This window comes from Phocoena phocoena, chromosome 17 (assembly GCF_963924675.1).
Source record: "Phocoena phocoena chromosome 17, mPhoPho1.1, whole genome shotgun sequence".
NCBI lineage: Eukaryota > Metazoa > Chordata > Mammalia > Artiodactyla > Phocoenidae > Phocoena > Phocoena phocoena.
In genome coordinates this window covers 12,885,321-12,907,595 of record NC_089235.1, presented here as the reverse complement: position 1 = coordinate 12,907,595, position 22,275 = coordinate 12,885,321, and the positions used below count along the sequence as shown (strand labels likewise).

At 36.8% G+C, this 22,275-nt stretch overlaps 1 protein-coding gene across 2 annotated transcripts in view; it reads left to right on the top strand.

Annotated features, from left to right (window-relative positions):
- Positions 1–1,468: 1,468 nt before the first annotated feature.
- Positions 1,469–22,275, top strand: part of PPP1R42 (protein phosphatase 1 regulatory subunit 42) — a 50,357-nt gene continuing 29,550 nt past the window's right edge. The window contains exons 1-5 of one of the 2 annotated variants that reach the window (XM_065895510.1): positions 1,469–1,643; positions 13,169–13,386; positions 15,556–15,722; positions 17,327–17,465; positions 19,322–19,438. In XM_065895510.1, the coding sequence (XP_065751582.1) occupies positions 13,258–13,386; positions 15,556–15,722; positions 17,327–17,465; positions 19,322–19,438 (552 nt within the window). In that variant the 5' untranslated portion in view covers positions 1,469–1,643; positions 13,169–13,257. Of the gene's footprint in view, positions 1,644–13,168; positions 13,387–15,555; positions 15,723–17,326; positions 17,466–19,321; positions 19,439–22,275 lie in introns of those variants that run through there. The other variant, XM_065895509.1, reaches the window with a different exon arrangement.

Below are 22,275 nucleotides of genomic sequence, written 5' to 3'. Positions count from 1 at the left end.
ACCTCAAGTTTAACATGTGTAAATGGAAATTCATTCACTTCCCCCCAAATTACTTGCCTCCCTCTCCAATTTCTCCAGTATTGTTCCTTTATTCTACTTAACACCCAGGAATTATCTTCAACTTCTCCCTCCCTTTATCCTATCCAATCTCTCTTTATTAAATCATGCTTCAAGATGCCTCTTAAATTTGTTCATCCCTTGTCATTTTCTTTGCCTTCACCCTAATACAGGCCAACACTGCTTCACAACTAGACATTAGCAACAGTGTCCTGAATGGGGTTAGGATATCTGTCCCCATGCCCCTGTCCCTCTTTCTAGGCTACTCTTACTGCAACAATCAGTGAGATATAAGGAAGAGGGACCTGTGCTTGAAATGAGGAGCTCAAGGGTAAATTCTCTCTCTGCTACCTCAGGTGTCACCTTCAGCATATGTCTTTTCTCTTTCTAGGCCTGAGAATTTCCTTATCTGCAAAATGGCACATTGGACTGTCCACGTGGGCTCTAAGCCTCTTTGTAATTCTAAAAATCTCCTACTCTGACACTTCTTTGTTCAAGGAACAGCAATGATTTTCCAGAGTGCCCCCACCCTAAAGATCAGAGCTATTACGGTTTTCCGGTTTGTACTGTCCCTTAATTCAGATTGCTCACTTTACCGTACCCCTAATGACAAGCCATTCCACTTGTTCTACTGTTGTTCTCCTTCATTTGTAAACTATATATTTTCTAAATGTTTGGGAGTGACTGCTAATGTACAAAGCACTTTGCCAGGTCCTGGGAATAGCAAGGTAAAAGACATAGTCCTTACCCTCAAAGAATTTACCATCTTATTGGAGATATGGGTAACAGACAGACAGTAGTGTGTTAAGTGCTATGCTAAAGAAGTTACCATATCCCAGTTGTTTGGGGGGCAGAAAAAAGCATCACTTAACATGACTGAGTACCTAGGAAGGCTTCAGAAAAAATGCACCAATTCCAAGCTGAGTCCTTGAATCTTAAAAGGGAAAACAAATATTAAGGAGGAAAGGTGTGTCCTATTGCTACCCTGAGCAGCAGGAGAGAGAGGGTAAAATTTTTTTAGTACTGGGCCAAGTGCCAGATTGTAAATACTGAAGAGGGAAAGAGGCAAGCAGTGAGGCTGGTCATTATAACCGGACTGGAATGCCACCCTAAGGAGTTTGGATTTTATCAGAGGAAAGGTGAAGTATGTCTGAATTTGATTCAGACAATTCGTTTCCTGCCCTATTATTGGGAAAACGTGGTAACTGGGCACTAAAACGTTCAAAGCTGATGGCAAGGATAATCCAGTAGGGGGAAATGGTGACCTGGCAAAAATTGTTCTGGCTACTGGTTGGTCTACGAAAACGCTAATGTGACCGATGCCTTACGGCTTCATCCCACTAACCAACCTCCACTCGTACCCTGCCTAGTGGCTCCCATCAACCCCCGGCCGCCAAAACACAGAGCGCTGGGCCGGGGCTAGGACACATGGGAGAGCGCTTCCGGAGACCTCGCGAGATTTCCTGTGAGCCGCGCCGACTGACGCCTCTGTCTGGTCGCCCAGCAACCGCACCTGCTGCCGAGGAGGCCGGGCACCCGTGAAATTTACCAAACCTGAGTTACTGACCCGGCTCATCCCGCGAAAGGTGAGATGCCCTCAAGGGAGAAGTGTGGGAACCGAGGAAACCCTACAGCCATGTTTCTCAAACTTACCTGCCAGTAAGATCTCCTGACATCAAGAATTTCCAGAAAAAGTCTTAAAGTCTGTATTTTAAACAAAGGGCTAGAATCAGGCAAGGTTGGGAAACAGCTCTAGGGGAGGGAGACACGGGTGGAGTGGTAGCCAAGAAGCTGAGGAAGCGGGATTTGTGGGTTTGAAAAGAGGAAAGCCTCACAGCCGGCGATTTAGAGCATCTGTAAGCCACTGGGTTTGGGGCTACCTAAGGGAAATATACAAACTGAATTCGGAAACGTCCCCCGCATCTAGCCAGTAGGAGCCCCAAATGATGAAAGCCAAGGGGTCTACTAAAATGGATTTCCAAAGCACTTGTATAGCAGCTCTAAGCTGGCCCCACTAGCGATCTGGAGAGCTAGAGACATCCTAGCAAATGGCGCCCTGAAAGTACAGAGATACGTAGTAGGCAAAAATTATGGAAAAGAAGTTTCTCAAACTTTAGAAAATAATGAACCACTTTTAAAAGAAAATCAAGGACATCTCACAAGTGTTGACAAAATTATTTCAGTTTAAACTCCTGAAGCTTATAATATCTCTGAAACAAACTATAGTACCAATAAAGTTTAATATTCTATTAACAACATGATTGGTGGTGTTTTGATGAAACCAAATCCTCTCTTGTGGATTTGATTGCTATAATGCACATTCTTTTGAGTTAACAGTCTGTATTATTGTGTGTTATGGGTTCAATTCTCTCCCTTTCCACATTCAAACCCCTGGAAAGTTTGCCTATAGCTTGTTGATGAGGTCCATTGGCCTTCCCCTGGTTTAATAAATACTTCACTTATATATTACATTAGCCTCTTTCCTTTTCTAGTTGTCTGAGAGAAATTTACTTCTATACAAACACCAATTTGTGCACTGGAACCTAGAGACAAAGTCCATTTATAGCATGGTCATTCATGAGGATTCAGATGATCCAAAATTTCTGTTTTAGCCCAGGTTAGAAAACAGAGCCTGAAGGAAAAACTCATGTGATAACACTTTTTGGGAGGCTGTAATCTCAGGGAAGGAAGAGAGAGGGAAAAAAGGAATGAGACAGAGATGGAAAGAGAGCAAATATAAGAGAATGTGTAAGGCAGAAGTCTGCAGCATGTTTTCAGAGAGACCTTTTGAAATGGCTGTGTCTCTTAAAAGTCTATGGGGGAAAGAAGGGAGAATAAATCATTCATGGTTCCTGTCTCCCATTAGTAAAAGTTACTCCCAAAGGGCATTGCTTCCTTCATAGTATAGGCTTGCTCCTGCATGGCCACCTGTACAGCATTCTCCTGCCTCAGCTGTAAGGGAGAAACCCTGGGATGTATAACCTTTTTACAATGTGCATTTTTACCACAGTTATCATGTAAAAAATATATTTGAAGTTTCTAGAAAAGTATCTAAAATTTTAAAATATGGGCCAAAGAAATATTTTTAAAATACTTTAAATATTTAAATAATTTTAAAATATTGCATTTCGACACATTAGCTACAGAGAACGTAATTCCTAAAAGAATGACATTTGCAATATAAACAAAAATATATGATCCCTAAAAATGACTCTAAAAAAAACCCTTATGGGCTTCCCTGGTGGCGCAGTGGTTGGGAGTCCGCCTGCCGATGCAGGGGACGCGGGTTCGTGCCCCGGTCCGGGAGGATCCCGCGTGCCGCGGAGCGGCTGGGCCCGTGGGCCGTGGCCGCTGGGCCTGCGTGTCCGGAGCCTGTGCTCCGTAACGGGAGAGGCCACAGCGGTGAGAGGCCCGCGTACCGCAAAAAAAAAAAAAAAAAAAACCCTTATGCATGGCCTTAATTAGGAGAAAATTATAAAACTACTGAAAGTCATTAAAGAAGCACTCCAAAAAAGGAGAGACATACCATAGTGATGGAAATGATAACTCAGTATTAGAGAGATGTTAGTGCTTCACAAATTATTTATAAATTCAATGCAATTCCTAACAAAATTCTGACAGGATTTTTCATGGAACATGACAAGTTGATTTTAAAATGTATATGAAAGAGTCAGGGAGGAGAGGATTCTGGGAATATGCCAGAATAGGGAGCATCTGTCTCCCCACCTAAACAACAGCTGCACTGGCAGAACCTGTCTGCTGTTAACTATTTTAGAATGCTGGAGTCTGCTGAACGCTTACAACTTCCAGGGGAAGGCTTAGACAATAGACTGCATAAGCTGTGGTTCATGTTGGTCAGTTTCAGATCTTACCTCTGCAATAGCTGCCCATCCCCCACACCCAACCTTGTGGCAGGAAGCTGTGCAGGGACTTCTGGAGCATCTTGCACACAGCTTACAGGAGCCAAGTGGGCAAAAAGCACTATCCACCAAATATTGAGGATCTGCCCCGCTAATCATTCATTGCTGCTTCTGATCACAGAGATGCAGACAAAAACGTTGCACCTCTCCCCACTGTTGCAAGCCCCACTCCCTCTGGCTGAAGTGACTTCCAGAAGGATGTAAAGCACTACTGCCCATTATTTCCCCCCTCTTCCTTTACTTTTCTCTTTTTCCCCTTTTGGAAACCAGACATTAAACACTAGGGCATTCAAAAGCAGCTCCACATAAAGGGAAAAACAGAAAGTGACCTGTACATGCCAAAAGAAAGGTTCAGACTTCGAAAAGACCTGAGAAGACCTTAAGTTTATACCTCAGGCTGATCTCCAGCACAGAGATAGCCTGTAACAATTAAAAAAAAACAAAACAAAACAAAAAAACAATAACCAAAAACAGCAAATTCTGGGGAAGGAGGAGAATCTGATTTTCAGAGCTACCACATTATTAAATTAAAATGTCCAGTTTTCCACAACAACAACAAAAACCAAGGCATACAAAGAAATGGGAAAGTATGGTCTATTCAAAAATACAAAATCAGGGACTTCCCTGGTGGTCCATTGGGTAAGACTCCATGTTCCCAACGTGGGGAGCCCAGGTTCAGAACCTGGTGGGGGAACTAGATCCCACATGCATGCTGCAACTAAGCATTCGTATGTTGCAACTAAAGGATCCCACATGCCACAACAAAGATCCCGCATGCCACAACTAAGACCCAGCGCAGCCTAAGTATTTTTTTTAAGCTTATTAAAAAAAAAAAACTACATAATCAGAAATTGTCCCTGAAAAAGACCCGGTGACAGATATACTAGACAAAGACTTTAAAACTGTCTAAAAGATGCTCAAAAATCTAAAGCAGTAGAGAAAGTCAAGAAAATAATGTATGAACAAAATGGAAATATCAATAAACATATATAAATACTAAAGAGAAATTCTGGAGCTGAAAAGTATTGAAGAAAAATGAACAGAGCCTAAGGAACCTGCGAGACAGCATCAAGCAGACCAACATATGCACTGTGGGAGTCCCAGAAAGGAGGGAGGGAGGAGGGGAGGAGGGAGAGAGAGCGAGAGAGAGGAGAGAATATTTGAAGAAATAATGGCTAAAAACTTCCCTAACTTGATGAAAAACATAACTCTAAACATGCAAGAAGCTCAATGAACTCCAAGTAAAATGTACTCAAAGAGACCCACACTGAGACACATTACAATCAAATTTTCAAAAGACAAAGAATCTTGAAAGCAGCAAGAAATAACCCATCACATACAAGGAATCCTTAATAAGATTATCAGCACATTATTCATCAGAAACTTTCAGGTCAGAAGACAGTGAGCCAATATATTCAAAGTGCTAAAGAAAACAACCTGCCAACAAAGAATCCAATATCGACAAAACTGTCCTCCAAAAGTGAGGCAAAAATAAAGACATTGCCAGAGAAACAAAAGCTGAGAGAGTTCATTACACTAGACATGCCCTGCAATAATGCTCAAGGGAGTCCAGCAAGGTAAAATGAAAGAACGCTAGATAGTAATTTGAAGCCACAAGAAGAAATAAAGATCTCAACAAATGTAAAAACAAGGGGAACTACAAAAGCTAGTATTTTTGTAAAAATGGTTAGTAATTCCACTTTCTGTTTTTCTACATGATTTAACAGACTAATACATTTAAAAAGCAATGAGTCTAAAATCTAGTAGTACTGTAACTTTCGTTTGTAACTCCACATTTTATTAAATAATTTAAGTGACTAATGCATTTAAAAGAATTGTTAGTTTATATTTTTGGGTACACAATGTATAAAGATGTTATTTTGTGAGATCAACAACCAAAAAGGTGGGGACAGAGCTATAAAGACACAAAGTTTTATGTATTATTTAGGTTAAACTGGCATAAATCAAATTAGAGTGATATAACTTTAGGATGGTAAATGTAACCACGTGTAAATGTAACCCCATGGTAACCCCACAGAAAATAGCTCTGGAATATACACAAAAGGAAATGAGAAAAGAATTTAGTTTCACTGCAAAAAATCAACTCAACAAAAATAAGACAGGAAGACAGAAAATGAGGAGCAAAAACAGTATAAGACATATAGAAAATAAGTAACAAGATGACAGAGATAAACATTTATGCACCTAATGAAAAACCATCAAAACACAATATATGAAGCAAAAACTGACAACTGAAGAGAGAAATTATTACAGTTCTACAGTAATAATTGTAGACTTCAATATTCTACTCTCAATAATGGATAAAACAACCAAACAAAAGTAAGGAAATAGAGGTCTTAAACAACACAATAAAGAAACTAGGTCTAACAGATATATACAGGACGTTCTACCCAACAACAAGAGCAAGCACATACTTCTGAAATGCACATGAGACATTTTCCAGGATAAACCATACCTTAGGCCACAAATTAAATTTCAATAGATTTCACAATGGGATAAAGTTAAAGATCAGTAACAAAAAGAAAATTGGAAAATTAACAATAAGCAACGCATTTATGGATCAAACAATAAATCACAAGAGAAATTAGAAAATTCTGAGAGATGAGTGAAAATGACAACACAACATACCAAAACTTATGGGACACAGGAAAAGCAATTCTAAGAGGGAAATTTATAGCTATAAATGCTGACAGAAAAAACAAGAAAAGAAAGATCTCAAATCAACAAGCTAACTTTACAACTTAAGGAACTAGAAAAATAACTAAGCCAAGGCTAGCAGAAAGAAGAAAATAATAAAGATTAGAGCATAAAGAAATGAAATAGAGAATATAATAGAGAAAAAAACCAATGAAACCAAAAGCTGGTTCTTTGAAAAGATCAACAAAATTGACAAAGTCTTAGCTAGATGGACTAAGAAAAAAAGAAGACGCAAATAACTAAAATGAGAAATGAAAGCAGGGATGTTACTACCAATTCTACAGAAATGAAAAGGATTATGCAAGTACTATGAACAATTGTATGCCAAAAATTGGATAACCTAGATGAAATGGGAAAATTCCTAGAAACACAAAGCCTACCAACACTAAATCATGAAGAAATAAAAAATCTGGGGCTTCCCTGGTGGAGCAGCAGTCGGGAGTCCGCCTGCCAGTGCAGGGGACACGGGTTCAAGCCCTGGTCTTGGAAGATCCCACATGCCGCGGAGCAGCTAAGCCCGTGTGCCATGGCTGCTGAGCCTGTGCTCTAGAGCCCACAAGCCACGACTACAGAGCCCGTGTGCCACAACTGCTGAGGCCTGCGCGCCTGGAGTCCGTGTTCCGCAACAAGAGAAGCCACCACAATGAGAGGCCTGCGCACCGCAATGAAGAGTGGCCCCTGCTCACTGCAACTAGAGAAAGCCCACGCAGAGCAATGAAGACCCAACGCAGCCAAAAATAAAAATAAATAAATTTATTTTAAAAAAGAAATAAAAACTCTGAATAGACTTATAACTAGGAAGGAAATTGAATCAGTAATCCAAAACCTCCCAACAAAGAAAAGCCTTGGCTCTGATGGCTTCACTGGTGAATTCTATGAAACATTTTAAGAAAAACACCAATCCTTCTCCAACTTTTCCAAACTTTGAAGAGAAACAAACACATTCTTACTCATTCTGTGAGGCCAGCATTACTGTGATACCAAAGCCAGACAAAGACTACAACAAAAGAAAACTATAGACCAATATCCCTTATGAACACTACCAAACCAAATTCAGCAGCATATTAAAAAGATTATACACCATGAATAAGTGAGTTTTATTCCTAGAATACAAGGATGGTCAACATGTAAAAACTGATGAACATAACATACTACATTAACAGAATGAAAGGAAAAAAACACATAATGCAGAAAAAACATTTAACAAAATTCAACAACCTGAATTTTCACAATAAAAACACTCAACTACCTAGTAATAGAAGGAAAATACCTCAACATAATAAAAGCCATATATGAAAAACCCAAAGTGAACATCAGACTTAATGGTGAAAGACTGAAAGCATTTCCTCTAAGGCAAGAATGCTCACTTTCACCACTTCTGTTCAACATCACACTGGAAGTTCTAGCCAGAAATATTTGGCAGGAAAAAGAAATAAAAGGCATCCAAAATGGAAAGAAAGAAGTAAAATTATCTTTGTTTGCAGATGATATGATCTTATATGTAGAAACTCTAAAGATTACACACACACAAAAAAAAATGTTAGAACCAATAAGTGAATCCAGCAAAGTATCAGGATACAAAGTCAACAAATATCAGTTGTGTGTCTATACACAAAAAATGAACAACCTGAAAAGGAAATTTTTTTAAAATTCCATTTTCGGTAACACCAAAAAGAATGAAACACCTAGGAACTAACCAAAGAGGTGAAAGATTTATTCACTGAAAACTACAAAACACCGTTGAAAAATTTTAAAGAAGACATAAATGAAAACATATCCCCTCTTCAGGGACTGGAAGACTTAATATTGTTTAAGATGTCAATAATACCCAAAGTGATCTACAGATTCAATGCAAGCCTTATCTAAATCCCAATGGGTTTGGGGTTTTTTTTGTTTGTTTTTTTGCAGAAATAGAAAAATGTATCCTAAAATTCATAAGGAATCTCAAGAGATCCAAATATCCAAAACAATTTTGAAAAAGAAGAACAAAGCTAGAGGACTTGTACTTCCTGATTACTACAAAGCTATAGTAATCAAAACAGCATGGTACTGGCATAAAGACAGAGATATAAACCAGTGGAATAAAACAGAAAGTGTAGAAATAAACCTGACATATACAGTCAAATGATTTTTGACATGGATGTCAAGACCATTCAATGGGGAAAGGACAGTCTTTTCAACAAATGAGGCTGGGAAAGCTGGATATCCACATGCAAAGAATGAAGTCGGACCCTTATTTAACACCATATACACAGATTAACTCAAAATGGATCAAAGACCCCAATGTAAGGTCTAAAACTGTAAAACTCTTACAAGAAAACACAGAGCAAAAGCTTCACAGTACTGGATTTGGCAATGATTTCTTAGAAATGACATCATTGACACAGGCAGCAAAATTAAAAATAGGCAAATTATAGTTCATGAAAATTTTTAAAATTTGTGCTATCAACAGAATAAAAAGACAATACAGAGAATGGGAAAAAATATTTGCAAGTCATATATCTGATAAGGGATTGATATCCAGAATATATAGAGAACTCTTAAACCTCAAGTGGGCAAAGAACTTGAAAATATTTGCAAATCATACACCTGATAGGGGTCTACAACTTAACAAGAAAACAACCTGATTAAAAAATGGGCAAAGGACTTGAATACACATTTCTTCAAAGAAGATATACAAATGGCCAATAAGCACATGAAAAGATGCTCAACATCATTAATCGTTAGGGAAATGCATATCAAAACCACAATGACATACCACATCATGCCCATTAGGATGGCTACTATCAAAAATACAGATAATAACAAGTGTTAGCGAGGATGTGGAGTTATTGGAACTCTTGTGCACTGTTGGTTGGAATGTAAAATGGTAAAGCCACTGTGGAAAACAATATAGCAGTTACTCAGAAAATTAGAAGTAGAAATACCATAAGACCCCGCAATTCTGCTTCTGTATATATACCAAAAAGAATTGAAAACACAGTCTCGAAGAGATATTTGTACACCATGTTCACAGCAGCATTATTCACAATAGCTAAAACATGGATGCAACCCAAATGTCCACAGATGGGTGAATGGTAAGCAAAATCTGGTAAATACATACAATGGAATATTATTCAATCATAAAAAGGAAGGAAATTCTGACTTATGCTACAATAAGGATGAACCTTGAGCACATTATGCTAAGTGAAATAAACTCAGTCACAAAAATAAAATATTATTCTACTTATATGAGGTTCTTAGAGTCATCAAAATCATAGAGGCAAAAGAGAATGGTGGTTACCTGGGCCAGGGGGCAGGAGGGAGAATGGAGAATTATTGTTTAACAGGGATAGAATTTCAGTTTTGCAAGGTGAAAAGAGTACTGGACATAGATTGTGGCAATGGTTGTATAATATTATAAATGTACTTAGTAAAACTGAACTGTACACTTATAAAATGGTTAAGATGGTAAATTTTATATTTTACCACAATAAAAAAATTGGAAAATAAAAGAGTTAAGAACCAAGACTAACCAAGGTGGAGCGATATTATTATGCTGTACTAATTTAGACAGGGTTGACCTGGGGATAGATACATAAATCAATAGAAGAGAAATGAACCATGCATATATGCTGGGATAATTGGTTCTCCATAAGAAAAAAATAAAATTAAGTCTCTATCTCACTTCTTATACATTAATCAATTCTAGATTAAGACCAAAATGTGCAAAGCAAAACTTTATTATATTTAGAAGAAAATATAGGTCTTTCTCTTAAAATTAGGATAGGGAAGGAGTTACTTAATAAGCTACAAAAAGCTTAAAACATGAGCAAAAAATTTCTTGATACCTTTTACTATATTAAAAAATACGGCTTCCACTTTTTATAAGATGCCATTAAAAACAAACTGAAAAATCAAGGAGAAAAGACAAGCTACAGCCTGGAAATAGGTATTTGCTACTATAAAATCAATAAAATATTAGTATCTGATAGAAATACACACGTATCTAAAAATTATTTATAGAAACAGAACCCAAAAGGAAAAATAGGCAAAATATAAGAAACTACAATTAACAGAAAAGGAATTCCACATGGTCAATAACAGGAAAAGACTCTCATCGAATGGCAAATTCAAATACATTTTTGTTTCATTTTTATAAATAAAAATCTCTAAGAAAAGAAAAACAATGAGATATATCACACCCATCAGATTGGCAAAAAGTTAAAAACTGCAAATATCAAGGTTGACAGTGGTGTAAACCACATTGTAGAGCAACAGAAACTCTCTTAACTGCCAGTGGTAAAATTCTTTGAAGAACAATTTGGCAATATACAGTAACGCTGAAAATATCAGGAACAGCCATCCTTAGTTTTAAACCTTAAAGAAGCTCTTGCACATGTGCTAAAGATGTTGTATATACAAGAACCATAAAAGCAACACTGCAAAAGCAAAGAATTAAAACACAAAAAAATCTATCATCAGAAGAAATACATTTCTTACAATAGGATTTTATACAACAGTGCATATTTCCTAGAGCTAATACACATCAACTCTGATGATTCTCACAACCAAAATATTTTTAAAAAAGAAAGTTGGAATCAAAATAATACCATTTATGACTGTAAAAATGTAAAAAACGATACCATGTATTGTTTAGATACATACGTATCTATAGCAAAAGTATAAAGACATGAATAGGGATGTCTAAATTTAGAATAAACCCTAAATTTGAGAATGGAGCAAGAGAAAGATATAGAGGGGTTCAAATGTATTTGTAATGTCTTATATTTTCAGCTGACCTATGGATTCATGGGTGTGGTGTTATTCTTTATCATGAAATATTTTTAAGGTAAGATTAAGAAAAGCTACTTATACTTAACTAGAAACTTTGTTCAGAATATTATTTTGTCATGTTTGAAATTTCATCTGTAAACAATAAGCTTAAATTTTTATTATAAAAATAATGAATTTATGGAAATTTCAAAAATCTATGAAGATTTCATAATTTTATTCTGTAGATTATATCTTGCATTCTGAAGAGCCTAAGGATACATTCTATATCTTAAAATACTTTATTGTGGGTATTTTATATAATATAGCCTGGGTAATTATATGCCAGTGAGTGAGAACACAAATTTATCTTTCACTGAATTCATTTTTTCCTCCTAAGCATTTATTTCACATCCAGAATACCACACAAATTTAGGTGTTTGGTTGGTGAAATTCCAGATACATTGGAGTAAAAATGCTTAATTTTAAACTGTATTTTTGGTTACATATTGAATAAGAGAATATAAAGCACAATTGGGGAAACTGGGATATTTATCACTTAAATAGCTATACTTTCTGGATGATTGAAAACAATGGGTTATCTCAAACTTATGGACCACATATGGATATCTTACATAAAGCAACATTTTATTAATAGCATGTTTTCCTTATTCAACAGCCTTAATATATTTCAGGTGAAATAATGAAGTTATCTGTGAACAAAACAATTGTAGCATAATGACAGCAAACGTTTATTGACCTATATACCAGGTACTCTGTACATGATTATCTCATGTAATCCTCACAATATCCCTTGCAAGTAGGTACCATTATCCTACTTTTATAAGAACCTGAGGTAACATGCCCAAGATTGCCTAACCAGTGAGCAGTGGAGCCAAAATTTGAACCCAGGCAGTCTGGGTTGAGAAACACTGCATTATGTTGCCTCTTTCTGGATTACAGTTGTAGTAACATAAAATGTCAAGGCCAGCTCCATTTTTAAGTATTTTCACCACTGTCCTGTGAATATGCTCAAGGTTTGCATACCATGTGTTCTGACTTGGGAGACTAATAAATATGATCACTTGGTCTCATTTTCAACTGTCACTAAGTTGAGTGGTTTGAGACAGATCTCTGGGCCTTAGTTTCTTTATGTGAGAACACTAAATGATACTGAGGTCATTTTCAACTCAAAGAGAGAAAAATAATCCTTTAAGAGATGCCCACAATAACAAGTCAACACTAGGGAGAGGAAAAGATTTAAAAGTAAAAATGAATGTGTATAGTGATTTAATCAATTTTGGTGTTTTAAATATTTTTATGAAAATAATTAAGGCTATAAACTTAGAAAAATCCTAAATATCCCTAAAAATGTCTATGAACTAGTTTATCAAACAGTTTTATGTAAGAAAATTACAGAATGAGTCAAAATAATTTTTCCTAGGGCTTCCCTGGTGGCGCAGTGGTTGGGAGTCCGCCTACCGATGCAGGGGACACGGGTTCGTGCCCCGGTCCGGGAAGATCCCACATGCCGCAGAGCGGCTGGGCCCGTGAGCCATGGCCACTAAGCCTGAGCGTCTGGAGCCTGTGCTCCGCAACGGGAGAGGCCACAACAGTGAGAGGCCCGCGTACCGCAAAAAAAAAAAAAAGAAAAAAATAATAATAATTTTTTTTCCTAAATTGCTATGTACATAATACTCCTTTTCTTCTTTAATTTTTAGAAAGTTGGGCATAAAAAAATACCTAAACCTGCTTCTTAACATGGTACCAGAAGAGAGCTATTGCCAAGAGTTTGATTTATAGAGAAATCATGGTTCGACTGACCTTGGATCTAATTGCCAAAAAGAGCAATCTTAAACCCCGAAAAGAAGAAACCACTTTACAATACCTGAAGAAAATAACTCATATAAATTTTTCAGCCAAAAATATAGATGCAATTGTAAGAACTGTGAAATTATTTCCTATTTTTATATAATTAACAATGTAAAGTTTAGAAACTGGTATCAGGGCATACTTTCTTTTTAACTATATTTTGATTAGTCAGCTTTATATTATGTTTTTATTTTAGTTTCCTGCTTGTGATGTTAAACTTTAAAAATTAAGCCTCTATAAAATACACCATTGTAATTGTTAAATATATGTGTTAAATACATATGTTCCCCTAAAATTCTTTATCGTGTAGCAAACTAGCTTTAGAAGTATATGCTGCTGGGCTTCCCTGGTGGCGCAGTGGTTGAGAGTCCGCCTGCCGATGCAGGGGACACGGGTTCGTGCCCCGGTCCGGGAAGATCCCACGTGCCGCGGAGCGGCTGGGCCCGTGAGCCATGGCCGCTGAGCCTGCGCGTCCGGAGCCTGTGCTCCGCAACGGGAGAGGCCACAACAGTGAGAGACCCGCGTTCCGCAAAAAAAAAAAAAAAAAAAAAAAAAAAAGAAGTATATGCTGGAATAATTTCAAAGATAATTAGTTTTGGATAATTCCAAAGCCTTGGAATATGAATTTTTAACATATCAAAATATTAAGAATTATATGTAAGTACCATATTTCAAAACATGAACAGTGACATCTTTTTTGCACATAATTTGACTGGTTATATAAATGTAGGTTATACCATATCAGTTATATCAGACAAGATTATGTTAACTTGGATATATACTCTGTGCTAAGCTAATTTTCTCTGTGCTAAGCTAGTTTTTGGCTATAATTTGGGAAATTTTAAAGGCAACAATAACCCTTTTAGGCCATTTGTATTGGTATCCATTGTCTACAATAAAATGCTAAAGACTACAGATAAGCAAAATTTTCTTGGAAGCATAAGCTACATGAGGGCAGGGATCATGTCTTTTTTTTTTCACATCACTCTAAATCCCCTATCCAGTACAGTGCCGGACTCATATTAAGTGCTTTAGTAAATATTTACTGAACGAATGAATGAATGAAAAAAACACAAAAGCTCCAGGCAAAATTGTCAATTAAGACAGTCAGGGTCTTTTTTTTTTGCAGAGACCTTCTTCAGCTCCCATTCTATATTCCTTTCCAGTTTCCAGGTGAGCCTTTTCCCTAACTGCCCAAACCTCATGTTTCCTTTTTATTGCCCAGAGAACTCTGCCTCATCATACCACCACAGACAGCTTTCTCCAGAGAGCTTCCATTTAATGTACTTTTGGCTCCTCACAATCAGTGCTCCTTCAATGTAGAGGACCTCTGTTAGGAGGAAAGCAAACTGGTTAAAATAATTCAACCAGTTCCTAAGATGTGGCTGTATTTTAAAAATCTTGTTGACTTAATGAAAGCTGAGATATTTTTGAGCAGAATTTCACTTTACCTCTTGCCTACTTACTCTAGACTAACTCTACCACCACACAAGAAATGACAGACTTTTTAAAATACCTTTATTTTCTTACCTCAAAAGTAAGTGGTGTTCATTTAAAAAACACATATAAATACATATAAAATAAATATAAAAAGAAAGAAATTGACTTGTAATCCGTCCGTGCAGAGAAAACCACTATTAACATTTAGGTGATGTCCTTTCAGTCTTTTTTCTAGGCATGTATTCACATAATTTTACAATAATGGGTCATGTTGAATATACTGTTTTCATTTTATTATGGGATCTACAAGATATTACTAAAGAAATTAAAGGATAATTAATGGTTATAAGGTATTCCCTTCAATAGCATTATCATAGTTTCTCTATTAATCCATTGTTCTTGAATATCTAGATGACTTCCAGTGGTTTTTCAGTATTATAAACCACAACAGTTTATTTCCAATCCTACAGAAAGATTAAGCCCTGATTCATAATGTTGAAGCAATTATTTGTTAGATACTTCAACTTCCACAGGAGCCTAATTGCTTCCAAGGAAAACTGCTTGCCCTGAGAAAATCTTTCCTAACAAACACAATTTTATTGATAAGGTTACAGAATACTAAAACCTAGAACTAATTTTGTAATCATTCTAGTCTCGTTTTGACTGTGCTAAGAACAGAGGAATTATATTCTTTTATATTAACCTTAACGAAATGTGTAGAATGATTAAGTGAAAAACTTTCTTAAAAACACAAGTTTTCAGGAGAAATTATCACCTGTTTTTATTTTTCTTTTAGGAAGACCTCTCTCTTTGCAAAAATCTTAGCGTTTTATATTTGTATGATAACTGTATTAGTCAAATCACTAACCTGAATTATGCCACAAATCTGACCCACTTATACCTACAAAACAATTGTATTTCATGTATAGAGAACCTCGGGTCATTAAAGAAACTGGAAAAACTGTAAGTGCTTTTATTTCTAAGTAATGCAATTGTCATCATTACAGTAATATTTTTGCATGCATGCATTTCCTTTATCTGCCTCATTTTTATTCTTTTGCAGTATTATTAGTACTAAATAGACTGTTATACATGTAATACTTGACAATTTGTGTTTTATTAACCCTGATAACTTCTTTTGAAGGAGGGTGAGTTGTCTTAAGGGCTTATAGGGATACATACCTGAAACCTGCTTATTTAGGCTCAACTGGTGAAAAAAGTTTCCACGGAACCCAAATGAGTTCTGTGCCTTTTAGAATCACACATCTCAAAAAGGCAGGGTCATAGAACTGATAACGTTGATATAGATTTGATTGTAAAAGGCATTTACTGCCTATGTTGATTTTAATTAAACAATGAGGCCCAGTGGATCCAGTTTCCCCAGATTGGAAGAACGATCAGTGATTCTCAAAAAGCAGGCCAAGGGCCTCAGAATGGGGAAAATAAGTGGGGTGGGAGACGCTTATTAAAAATTCAGATTGCTATACAAAACAGATCAGCAACAAGGCTTTACTGTATAACACAGGGAATTATATTCAATATCTTATAATAACCCATAATGGAAAAATAATCTGAAAAAAATATATATAACGGAATCACTTTGCTGTACACCTGAAACTAAAACTATTGTAAATCAACTGTATGTCAATTAAAAAATGCAGATTGCTGGGTTCCAACCTAGGTAACCAAATCAGAATCTATGGAGGTTAAGCTCAGAAATCTTCATTTTTAAACCTATGACCCAGGTGATTCTATGCACTTCAACACAACAGGAGCCCTGGTAGACAGGACTATTTCTCTCACTTCAAAAAAATAGGGCTTCCCTGGTGGCTCAGTGGTTGAGAGTCCGCCTGCCAATGCAGGGGACATGGGTTCGTGCCCCGGTCCGGGAAGATCCCACATGCCACAGAGTGGCTGGGCCCGTGAGCCATGGCTGCTGGGCCTGTGTATCCGGAGCGACGGGAGAGGCCACAGCAGTGAGAGGCCCACGTACCGCAAAAAAAAAAAAAAAAAAAAAAAAAAAATATTTCTCAGACTTAATTAAGTGTAAAAATCAAATAAATAAACTTTTCATTGATTCAATATAAAGAGAACATTCTGCACGTACAGTTGACCCGTGACCAACATAGGTTTGAACTGTGCAGATCCACTTACACATGGATTTTTTTCAATAGTAAATAATACAGGACTACACGAGCCATGATCCACAGTGGGTGGAATCTGCAAATGCAAAGTAACCAGAGATAGAGTCCCCACTATAAGTTTTACGCAGATTTTCCATTGCATGGAGGTCAGCGCACCTAACCACACACACCCCAACAATGTTCAATGGTCAACTGTATAATTTTCACATAGCTCCATGATTTTGTTATTATGTTTTTATCACTTCTAGACCATGATGCTCTCAGAATGTCTATTTTTAAATGGTTTACGGGGGATGGTGGTGGTGGTGTGATGAACTGGGAGATTGGGATTGACATGTATACACTGAGGTGTATAAAATGGATGACTAATAAGAACCTGCTGTATAAAAAAATAAATTTAAAAAAATGGTTTATATTTTGCAGATATCTGGGAGGCAACTACATTGCTGTCATAGAAGGCTTAGAAGGCTTAGAAAGACTAAGAGAGCTTCATGTTGAGAGTCAGAGGCTTCCCCTTGGAGAAAAGCTCCTGTTTGATCCAAGAACTCTTCATTCTCTGGCAGTAAGGCCAAATTTGAGTATTCTGACAAAGAATATAGTGATCAATGCTTATAATGAAAAAAGGAAGGTATATCTGGATGTTGTAATACTCTGCATGTTTATATGGCCAGTTGAGAATCTGAGAGCTAAAACTAATTTTTCCTAAATAATTTCTCAGAGACTCAGCAGCTATAAAATGGGAATAATAATTCCTGCCCCTAGGGTAACTGGAAGGATCAAAAGAAGGATGCGAAAAGGCTATATAAAGTATGAAGTTCTAATACAGATGTTAACTCATTCCTATTTTGACCTTGGTGTGATCATGATGACTCAAAATTTTAGGAAAAAAGCCTCAGGAAAGAGGAAAGCACAGTTATTTGGAAAAATTTAAACAACCTAGAGAATCATTATAATGATAAGTCATTTTCTCCCTGGATTCTGATTTGATTGTAGGTTGCATTACGTACAGCTCTGCCTCATCCAAAGCAGGTAGAACTGGGAACAGAGATAAGAGATTCCAGCTGTCACCCGACAACCGGTCAAATCACATAGAGGTGTCACAATGAGTTGAGAAGCAGGGAGCCAGAGGGTGCCAATCCTCAAAATGAGATTTGATAGGATATGCTACTTCCAATTCTGGAGCAAGGGATGTAAATGGAACAGATTTCGTTGGTTTTACTTTAGAGGGCCCAAAAACAGAGGGCAATAGAAGGTTTTTTTAACAAAATTTATAACAATTGAGGGGTAGTGCTATAAATTGAAAAAGAAAGGAGTGATCTGATTTCTGTCCTACCCTCCCTACTATCCCATAGAAACAACTGTGTCTCAGCTCAACCTCAGCTGAACCAAGCAGACTCATGCCACTGTGGAGATGGATAGTTTTATTACAGATTATGACCGAAAACGTTTTTGCTTGCTCATTTTTGCAGATTCAAGCAGATTCTGAAATTCTAAATATAAGGTATACTTTTTAAGCTGTACAGCAGGTCTTAAAAAGTATCAGGAAGTATCTTCTCTAAAGGTTAGCCATGTGTGGACACCTGGGTGGGTAGTCTCCATCTTGGTAGAGAATCCCAGGCCTTAGATTTTAAGATGGCTCTGATTTAGTATTGCTCTATTGTATATTTATGTCCTCATTAACGGCTGATGTTGAACTTCTTATTAATTAGATAATTATTATTTTAACTGGTTTCTGAACATATGGATTACCAAGAGAAAACTATATGGAGAGATAGACATAAAAATCAGATATTCTTTTAATTCTTGGTCATGTTTCCTATTTAGAAAAATAAAGATAAAAACTATTTCTCCCAGGGACTTCCCTGGCGGTCCAGTGGTTAGACGCCACGCTTCCAATGCATGGTACGCGGGTTCGAGCCCTGGTTGGGAACTAAGATCCCACATGCCACACAGTGTGGCCAAAAAACCCCCCAAACAAACAAACAAAAAAAAATTATTTCTCCCTAATCTTAGTGATATTTAACACAAAATGATAATTTGCTTGAACTGAAATAAGCATTTTTTCTATATTGTGTTATAATTTGCTTATTGGGATATCTTTTTTCTCTCTTTGCTTCTTTCTTGGCTTCTTTCTATAAATTTCTCTTATATCTTGGAAGAGAAAAATTGGACTTACGAAGGAACTTTAGACAAAAATAGTAAGTTACATTACAATTACTATATAGCTCTAAAAATTCCATCTGAAAAAAAGTATGACATAAAAACAAAATCTCCAAGGATTTTTATTTTCTTGCCTAAAGAGCAAAACAGCCTGAACTGATAAATTTTTAATTTTTCACAGATTAGGATTTCTGGTTTCTATGTATAGTATTTAATTAGACTATTTTATTAACCCTAATTTAGTTACCTTTCTTACAGAAATCCCTCTCTATATTGAATATCAGCAATAATAATATTGATGATGTAAGAGACTTAGAAATACTGGAGAATCTTAATCAGCTCATAGCAGTTGACAACCAACTTCTGCATGTGAAGGTAAGGTAAAGGAAAAATTCTTTAATATTTACATGAAATTGTGATTGAAAAATACTTATTTTGCTAAATAACTATAAAACGTATTACTTTTAAAACGACTCTGAATTTGTCCTAAAACCAGTTTATGAATCTTTACTTCTTAATGCATTTATTTGCATAATTCTGTGTCTTACCTGGTTTTCTCTTCCATACCCCAATGCCTCCATCCCTCACCAACAGAAAAATGTTTCTCTGAGAAGGAAGTATATACTTTTTCCACTCTATATTATTTTTCTATCAAATGTTTCCCTCTGGAGACTAGATTTCTTGCCCCTTAACTCTGCTCTCCCAGCGAATGAGTTTCTAGTAACTGTGACTAGACTTGAACTCTCTCCCGGCTGCTCCTCCTTGGGGAACACCTGGATCTTTCATTTATTCTAATTTGCACTAGCTATATTCATGTCATGTTATGCCATATCATGCCATATTCATTCCATTACTCATTCATTCAAACATGTATTGGGCACCCACACATTTGCCAGGCACTATACTACTCCATGTATTGAAAGAACAGAGGAAGAAAGAGTAGAGTCCCAGAGATTAAAAAAAACCCATGGTCAGCAAGTGATAAGACTACAACGTGATTCTGTTTTCATAAGTATTGTGGTATCACTAACTTAGCCTGGGGCTAGGGAAGGCTTCCTGGAAACAGTCATCTGTGAGCTGAACCATTGCCAAAACCTCATAGTTTCTGGTTTGGCAATGGGGTGGGCTATCATATAATTTCTTTCTTTTTTTTTTAAATAAAATAATTTATTTATTTATTATTGGCTGTGTTGGGTCTTCGTTGCTGCGTATGGGCTCTTCTCTAGTTGCAGCGAGCGGGGGCTACTCTTCATTGCGGTGTGCAGTCTTCTCATTGTGGTGGCTTTTCTTGTTGCAGAGTACGGGCTCTAGGTGCACAGGCTTCAGTAATTGTGGCACGCGGGCTCAGTAGTTGCAGTGCACAGGCTTAGTTGCTCCATGGCACATGGAATCTTCCTGGACCAGGGCTCGAACCTGTGTCCCCTGCATTGGCAGGCAGATTCTTAACCACTGCGCCATCAGGGAAGCCCTGTGACATAATTTCTTTACATAGGACCACAGAAGGAAGAATAGGCTTCTTTCTCCCATAAACAGAGCTCTTATTTCAAAACCACTTTCAGACGGCTATCATCTGACCCTAAAAAAGTTACCCCTGGTCTTGTTTACAAATTCAGGACTATTACCTGGCTCATCTCATAACTACTGTAAGCAGTAGATAATTATGAAAAGAAATATTATTCTACTACAAATGAATTCCCCCAAATATTCAAAATGCCATTAAACAATCATGGTAGATATTTAAAATAAAAAGAAATAAGGAAGCATGACTCAATTAGTCATTTCAACTTACAACATGAAGGAATTAAGAAGTTCACGGGATAAATTCTGCATTCAAAATATTTTAAATTTTAGACTGCTCTTCTATGCTTTTTCACTGGGCATTTTGTATTCATCAGAATTATTTAATGTTCCTATGATTTCACAGTATTTGTATCCATACTGTGATAGATGGGTAGTCTTATATAAGATACTGTATACTATATATATGATTCTATTCAAAGTGACAGAGCCTGGAGTTCAGGTATTTGATTAAGTAGAGAGGACCTGGGATGTGCACAGTGTTCAACATTCACCCCATGGGAAATGGGAACAGAGTGGCTAAAGACAGCAGCTCACCTTTCCTGGGGAGAGAATGGTGGAGAAATCCAGTCTCCCAAATCTGCAAGATAAGTATTTTCCCTAAATGTTTTTGAAGGCCAGGTTCTAAGCACAATGCTTGGCAAATGTTCAGTAATGAGTGCGGAATATATGAATACATCTTGAAAGATCTGGTTAGTTGTTAATTATCATAATTACCAAGATTCAATGTAGTTATTGTCATTGCTTTTAAAGTCTTATTCTATTATGCTTTAAACTCTGAATAGAAGAGGAGAGTTTAACAGGACAAAAATGCTAGCCTATAAATACTCCCAAAGGAAGTTTTTCTGAATGACATTAAAACCAAGCTATTTTGCCTACAATGATTCTCTAAGGCCAAGTTAACGTGAGATTAGAAAGGAAGGTATAGGGGCCATGGTCATGAAGTTGACTATATTCTAAGTGCAACAGAAAATCACTGGAAAGATTATATTTTTTAAAGATTTCCCTATCAGCTATGTGAAGAATGGGTTACAAGAATGACAGCAAAGAGATCAGTTGGGAGACTACAGCAAAGATTAAGAGAAGATGGCTGCTTGGAGATAAAAAGGAGTGGATGGATTGAAGGCATATTTAGATTGCACTCATGGAATCTGCTGATTAGTAGGATGTGTAGGAATAAAGAAAACAAGAATCAAGGTTTTTGTGTGAGGAACTAAGGAGACAGTGGTAGCCTTTACAAGTTGGGGGATACAAGGGAAGGAATAAAAGAATTCCTTCTATTGAGAAGCCTATTTGATATTGAAATGCACATGTAAAGTAGGCATCTGGAGTTCAAAGGAAAAGCAAGATTGGAAAGTTTGGGAGTAAACAGCATTTAAATGATATTTAGAGTCTTGGGACAGGGTGACAGACAAAGATAAAGAATAAATGAGGCCACTCCAATATTTAGAGATCATTTAGATGAGAAGGCACTAGTAGGAGTCAATGATGTAGGAGAAGACAAGAGAAAAAGGAGGTTTAAGGAAGAGGGAATGGCCACTTGACTTGAATGCTGTTGAGTGGCTGACATGAGGGCAGATAAGAGGTTAATAGAAATGCACTGAATCTGGCAATAGTGAGATTAGGTCTGGTCA